Genomic DNA, 7500 nt, shown 5'->3' with positions numbered 1-7500 from the left:
CTGCTGTTTTCAAAATCCTTTTTTAATTTCACATTTTTCTACTGTTTTCTTTTGAAAGAGCGCTGTTTACTATGTTCTAGGCTATGCAGGAAAGTCATTACTTTACAGATGAGGTCATAATGAATTCCACACACGGTCAGGGTTGACCAAGGGAATAGCATGATATGTGGATTTTCCCAAGGAAAAGATCCTAGTTTGCTCCGAAGACCTCAGATGAATTTAGAAATCAACTGTAATTAGCAGTGGGAAAGCAGTTTTGATCTGAAAATCAGTGGAATGTAGATGTTCCCAAAGACACCTTCACCTTCTTTACTAGTTTCCCCTTCCAAAGAGACCCATGTGACAAACAAAACCCCATTAAACAATTATTTTGAATATGGAAGCAAATGGAGAGCAAGACTTACTGATTTTATACTGCCTACATTAAACTTCCTTTGACACAGACTCAAGTCAAAGGGCATCCACTGCTGTCAGGTAGGGATTTGTGAAGATACAAGCAAAGACTGCAAAGTCACCCCTCAGCCTTAGTGCTAAAGAGTGCTGTCAGTCTCTGCTCCAAATGAAATCAGTGGCAATTGCAGCTGCTCAGAACAGATGCAAATTAGAGCACTACAATAGCATCTTCCCCAGTACATCCAATTATTGCTGAAGGAAATACATGGGACACAACAATGTCTGGCAGAGAGAGGACTTTACTGGGAGTAAAAAGAATCCTGGGCCAGATTCACAGCTTGCACGTAAAAGGGCAGCCCAACTTGACAGATACAGGTAAGAAAGAGCTGAAATTTTCATTCAGCTATACCATCACAGCAAAAACCTTATCAATAGTGACTTAAGTAGCAGCAGTGCCTCACTGGGTTCATAATTGTTTGGTTCAAAGATACCAAGAAAAGGTTTTGTACTGAGTAACTGCAGTCCAAACACACTCAGCTCATCCTTTTAACCACTGGCACTATATATGTAGGGCTCTCTCCTTTCCCCATCCAACTAAACTAGGAAAGTCAAACCATATTTTACTACATTACATGATTCAAGGTATGTCTACATAAGGGGTACTGCCAGTATAGAATGAAAACCCTCTCACACCATTACATCATAATATTATACTGGCAAAAATAGTCAAGGCTACACCTGTTAGGGAATAGTTGCTTGTGGGAAGCTAGTAAGGCTACTCGTGTTAGCTCTGTCAGCAAGAGCCAGAACTTCACTCTTGCATGTTTGGTATCCCTAAAGTATGATGAAGGCAGTGCATGTGACCCACTCTTTTTTAAAAAAACATATCAAGCAAGGAAGAGGGAAAAGAACAGGAAAAATACTTGCTTACCACAAGTCCTAGCACAAGGGTACGCACTCTCTCCCCAATCTCTGGTGAAATGTCATTGCCAAACTGCTGTAAAGTTGTAAGAAATCTCTTCAGTTTGCTGAGCTGCCTAGCTCCACAAGCTGGCGGTAACTGCTGGTTAGCCAGAGAGGAGGAAGAGGAAGAGGATGGCCCATTGCTAAAGCCATTAGGAGGAGATGGAGCTCCATTTAACGCTGTTGGTGAATGGCTAGTGCCATTGGTTACTGAAAGAAAAAGAAACAGGAGGATAAAATAAAGATTGGGGTTGGGGGAGAGAGAGAGAGGAAAAGGAGACAGAGGCGAAAATCCATCAGCTTATGTTTTCTGCACTTGACCTCAAAATTAATTAAGTTGCACAATCAAAGATAATTAGCCTTTAGACAGAGCGACAGTCTGCAGTTTATATCTATTTCCCAGTAGCTGGTGCTGAACATTGTAAGGATTGGAAATAACAGCAGCTGCCTCTCACACAGCCCCTTCAAAATGCTCCTGGGACCTGAAAAGCATCATTTGAATACCAGCCTTTTGTAAGAGGATTTTAAGAAGAGGGAGAGGGAAATGGAGAGAGAAAAAGCATGAGTGCATGTATGATTGAAGACCAAAAAAAAATTGCTCTTTGGGGTAGAAAAAAATGTGCAGACATATTTCATGAAGCCTCAGTTTATCTCTGAATATTTTTACTTGTGTTTTGTACACACAACTGACAGCTGTGTTTATAAAACAGGACTTTCACGTTTTAACCTTACACCACCCAATGAGAAGGTTATTTTTTCCAATACAGATTTCCTAGCTGCTAACATATGGAGCACACAAAGTTGTCTGCGCAGGTATAAATGCTGCCAATGCTCCCTGTGGCCTGAAGCCTTGAAGCAAGGGCATGAAACTAGACTTCAGAAGACTTCTCAGAGACCATGAGCAAATCTCTCTGCTTTCACGTGCCAGCACCTTATCTCTAAAAAGGATAAGAAAGCATTTCCCTCCTGTTGCAAGGTTGCTGTGAGAATAACTATCTGAAGTACTAAGCATTCAAAATGTATGGCAATGAGATCCATGCAGACATACTGAAGACAACAGAGAGGTTTTGGCAGCAATTTCAGTTTGATTCTTATCCACACTCTAGAACAGAGCAGAGAATCAAATTGAGGACATCCTCTTCCACTCAGGTTAGCTGGAACAGCAACACTCAAAACACACATGGTTGAGGCTGAGTCTGATTTGCTAAAATGACAGCAAGAAAAAGGATGGCTCCCTAGAAATACAAGTGTGCCAGCACACTGACAGGTGTGGGCACACAGCATGTGACTGTACCCAGCAGCAGCTGCACTCAGCTGGCCACTGCCCTGGAGAAATTTGCTAATTTCTTTTTTGAAAGTCACTCAGAACCCATCCCAAAAAACCATCAAAAATCAGGAACTTGTCTGCAATCAAAAATGCATAGGAGTATTAGTTTAACGTGTTTCCTATTTAAAAGCACAACCAAGGCAAGTTAGCAACTTTTAAAAACTTTCAATGTTTCTCAGTGACCAGCCTCTCTGAAGCCAAACATCCCAATCTCGTGTCATTTTCTTCACAGATCGTCCTCATCTTTGGCCAGGAAGTCCTTTTTCAGGGTGGACACCTACTACTAGATATAAATCACTATCCTATTACCATATTTAAATCACTGCCACAAATCTTTGAAGGAGTTTTTGCTGGTCTAGTCACCGCCTTCCAGAGGGACTACAGAAAAAGCTATGTGAATTGTTATCTAGCCTCTGCTTGTGTTTCATCCTAGTTTTTGATTGCCTATCCTGGCTGCGTGGGCTAGTGAGAACAAGAATTGGAAAATGCAGAAATAGAAAGAAGCTGGCCTCAGCAAGTTCAGCCCCCTGTGCGGCTCCAGACCATGCTCTGAGTGCTGCAGTGGAGTGAGGTAGCTGAGTAAACAAATACGTTGTGATTGCAAGGAACTCACAAAGCCGAAAGTCATCATACCAGGAGCTTAGTAAATAAGGATTGGGAAGAATACCGACATGTCCTGCTGATCTACCCTGACACCACCCAACAACTCTGTCACCAGTAATGGGCTGCTCTAGGCAGCGGGTGCTGGGGCTATGATCAAGAAAGCAGACAAATGTGGAGTTCATTACCTAGGATAGATATAGGGAGAAGAAAGGCAGGTAAAGACTTCTCCCACAACAAAAGAAATATAGAAATAGTCCCATGATTTCAGTGCTTTCCTTATATCTGCAATATTTTTCAAATATCTGAATTTGCCAATTGGCAGAGTTGTACATAATTTCTGAAACAAAACCATGTTACTATTCCAAAAGAATTCAGCATTTAAAATTTCAAACTAAAATATGTCAAGAATTTTTAGTCATCTCAAACAAAGAAAACAAATATATTCTAGACCAGAAAACAAAAAAACAAATCCTGTTCTGTCTGGCCTGCAGGCTTTCCTGCTGTAGTAATAATCAATGTAACAGACACTCTGACAAAAGTGACTGTTCATTGTACAAGCTGGAACAGCTAAGGCCAAACTCCAAAATCTGACAGGGTAAAAAGCAATTAAAATCAGGGTTTTTTAGACTTTTAGTCTTCAAATAAGGAGCCCCAAAAATCAAGCTGTGGTTCACACACCTTCCGAAGTGCTGAATTCAATCAAATAAACATCTAGAAATCTTGTGAGTACACTGAGGACTGTAAGTGTGATTAAAGAACATTGTCATATTCCTTTTATGATTGCCAAAGATCATCCTGAGCTGTGGCAAGGGCATCACACTGGAAAGCTTGATCTGTAAAAACCTAGAAACAATTTAACTTCAGACTGAAGCAGCTCCAGAGTGAAGCTCCATCCAGGATGATTCAGGTGCTGGAGTTAAGCAAAACAGACAAATCTTTGCAGGATCAGGGTCACTGGGTTAAATGTGAGTTTATGTGAATAGCTGGCACAAACCCTCCTCAATGTTTAAGTTCAACATAAATTGTCAGGACGGGGTTCCCTGGGATAAGTAGTACAAAGGCCTCCAGCTGGCCTTCTGCATAGAGGTGAATTTTAAATAAGGTATTTAACAGACAGAAAGGGACTAAAACAGACATAGGCAAGACAAATAGAAGATGCTGCCTTCATTCTGTTTAGGCATATGTATTCTACTGTTCTAGAAATGTTTTATTTAAAACGTGAAATGTAAACACATTCTCATGTTTATACTATTACAAGGCAGTATAAAAGAGACCAAAAAATTTGCAGCTAAATCTTCGTATGAGAAATGTGGATCATTTCATGGCTGTGAAAAGAATAGTCCAGACAACGTGCCAGATTCAAATCTCAGTTATGCTGATATGAATGCAGCGTACATCAAGACTAGTAGATTTGTTATATGTTTACATCAATAACCTGAGACAGAGATGCAGCCCTAAGTGATTTAGGGACATGGTAACAGACTAGAAACCTCTAGATAAAAACTATGAAAGGACTTTAATTTTGGTTTTATATCAATATTAACTAGACGTTATATAGCACTGAAATCAGAATTCTTCACTGAAACATAAGCAGAAGGAAGATTAGTATTTTTTTCATTATGAATTATCTCCACTTTAAAAACAAAAAACAAACAAACAAACTCCCTGAAGTTTCTACACAAAAGGGAATGGGATCCTTTAAACAGCATAATGGCATGTAAGAGAAGAAGGTTTTCTGTCCTTCTCACAAGAGGGCTAATCTGAGCATTAAGTACCTGGGAAACCAGTGCTCGCTGTTCTTTGACAGGGTGACCAAGTGGTCAATGAAATAACAACACAACTCTGAGCTGAATGCCTTAATACCTTAAAGATGCATTAACCTGTTGTGAACTTTGTTTTGCTTAATTACTTTATTGCCATAAAACCAAATGCTGCTCCTGCCACGTCATGCACATTTCCCTTCACCTATTTTGGTTTCTTACATACAGAATAGAAGGAAGAAAAGGAAGAAAATAAGACTAATTACACGTTGTGGGCGTAAATGAACTGGTTCTTGGAGCTCCTTGGGTAGTGGGAGGAGGTGGCATGGTTGGAGGCGTCAGCCTGGATTGTGTCTTCACATCCACAGGTGAGTCTGGCATTGTGGAATGCTTCTCAGTGCGATCTGCAACACACACCACAGGAACACACTGGTTTATTTCCCCAAGCACACCCCCTCTGACAAAAACTTAAAAGCTAATGCAAGAAGTGAACCATTTCAGCATCTGCTGTGAGAGATTACACCTGATTATCTACTCCAGTGTGCTCTTCCCAAATTGCATCACCTAAACCTTACTTAAGAAGGTGCAACACAGATGGTAAGACTTCATTTGTAGCAGTGCTGCATTATCTTTTGGTTTTATTTCTAGCATGTGCAGATGCTACCTCCCAAGCACTCCAGGAGCTGCAATAATGCCACCTCCCTTCAAGGCCCTCATGTTAGCCAGGAGGAAAAAATAGATGAAGAGACAGGAAGATAATAAATCCCCTTATGACATCTCTTCCAGAACTAAAACCTGAAGCTCTTTAGTACAGGTGAGATATTGGGTGGAATATTGGTTGAAGCCAGCTCTCTTCATGTCTCTTCTTTGTATCACCTGCTGCCCTCTCCATTGCTTCTCTTTGTAATCTTATGTTAAATACACATACCTCCTGGATCACTTTACCACAGTGCCCCTGGATATTCTCATATTCACCAGAAAAATAAACAGAACATGCCAAAATGTCAATCATCTCATACACATACAATTCTTTTCAAATAAGCATGTAAGTTTGAACATTCACATATTAAGAACAACTTTTAATGTTTAAAACCTGCAAGATAAGCAGGAACATATCTCCCCAAGAAAACAAAACAAACGTAAGGCAAAACCAGGAAGAAAACATCAGTTCTCTTTCAACTAAAGATCTAAAGACACAACACACATGATATAAAAGCTACAGAAGTGTACTTTTTTCCAACATCTTTTTGAATGACACTACCTCAATTTTTTTTTTAAAAACCATCCAAGCCCTTATGTTTCATTTATTAAGAATGGGCAAAACACAGCAAAATTTACCACCTGAAGGCAAAATTAAAGCTTTCTCACTTATAACAGGAGTTTAGCGAGCCATCTTGAAAAAAGATGAGTACAGTGAAGTTTAGCTTTTAATGGGCAGAAGTGAAATTCTTCCATCCGTTCTTTGGGGAGTCAGGGCTATTTATTTGTACACTGCCCTACACAAGTCTTCCTGAGCTCCACAAAACTATTTTGTAAGGCAAGTAAGTATTGCTGCTAATGGGCAAGCACAGAAGTCTGTGGTTTTAATTCAAGACATGTCACATTCTATAAATTCTGTCACTTCACCTTGTGACACAATTCCTTGTTCTTACTAACAACATACAAACTTCAATGAAAAAATCGTATCTGAAATTTGCTCTGAGAGACAATAATAGAAATTAAATGCAATGCACACATTTAACAAAGAACATGCATGTTTAAAAGAGCCTCAAAACACTTAATTATTGGAAAACTTAAATACGAGAAAGTTACCAAAAAAAAAAGGAGGGGGGGAGGGAAAAATCCAAAACAGCCCCCACCCCCCCAAAAAATTAACAACACATAACAGATACCAATCTTTATCTGTCTGAAACTGAAGAAACTGAGCAAGTAAGTCCCAGAGGTGCAGCGTGTCAGGTACTGCAATTATAGAAGCCATCTTCAACCTTTGCTGAAATGCCTACAGGCAATGTTTCAGCTCTCAGGGAAAGGGAGTCATTTCATATAGAATTTAGAGACAAGTTTGGGGAAGATGAGCAGTGAAACACCCCCAGAATAGGATGAGGAGAATAGAGATACAATTTTATAGGATCTGTAGTTTTGATCTAAGGTTAGTAAACCTCAGCTGTGGAGAGAAGAATATCCACAATGATTACCTGAAATATCAAGGCTGCTACAGGTATGATTTGCAAATCAAGCAACAGTAAATTATTACATGCTCGAAAACAAAAACAGGTTTCTAAACAAATTCTATAGGTATTTCTTTTCCATATCACTATACAAAAACAGTTAAATCCCTATCTTCAATAAGCCATTAATTTCATATAAAGAACTATGAAAACTCATCTTGAAATGTTAATTGCTTCCTTAATAGCCAAATTCATCTTGCACTCACCTCAACCAACCTCAGCAACA

The 7500-nt window shown here is 39.5% G+C and overlaps 1 protein-coding gene across 9 annotated transcripts in view; it reads right to left on the bottom strand.

Moving 5' to 3' along the window:
* Nucleotides 1-7500, bottom strand: part of RUNX1T1 (RUNX1 translocation partner 1) — a 114616-nt gene that overhangs the window by 45857 nt on the left and 61259 nt on the right. For all 9 annotated transcript variants that reach the window (XM_017730405.1, XM_017730410.1, XM_017730406.1 and 6 more), the window contains 2 exons: nt 5313-5450; nt 1325-1566 (listed from right to left, as the gene is read on the bottom strand). In XM_017730405.1, the coding sequence (XP_017585894.1) occupies nt 1325-1566; nt 5313-5450 (380 nt within the window). The remainder of the gene's footprint in view (nt 1-1324; nt 1567-5312; nt 5451-7500) is intronic.

Source organism: Corvus brachyrhynchos, unplaced genomic scaffold (genome assembly GCF_000691975.1).
Source record: "Corvus brachyrhynchos isolate BGI_N302 unplaced genomic scaffold, ASM69197v1 scaffold302, whole genome shotgun sequence".
NCBI lineage: Eukaryota > Metazoa > Chordata > Aves > Passeriformes > Corvidae > Corvus > Corvus brachyrhynchos.
Note: the sequence above shows the minus strand (reverse complement) of the source record. Positions and strands in the feature narration are given on the sequence as shown.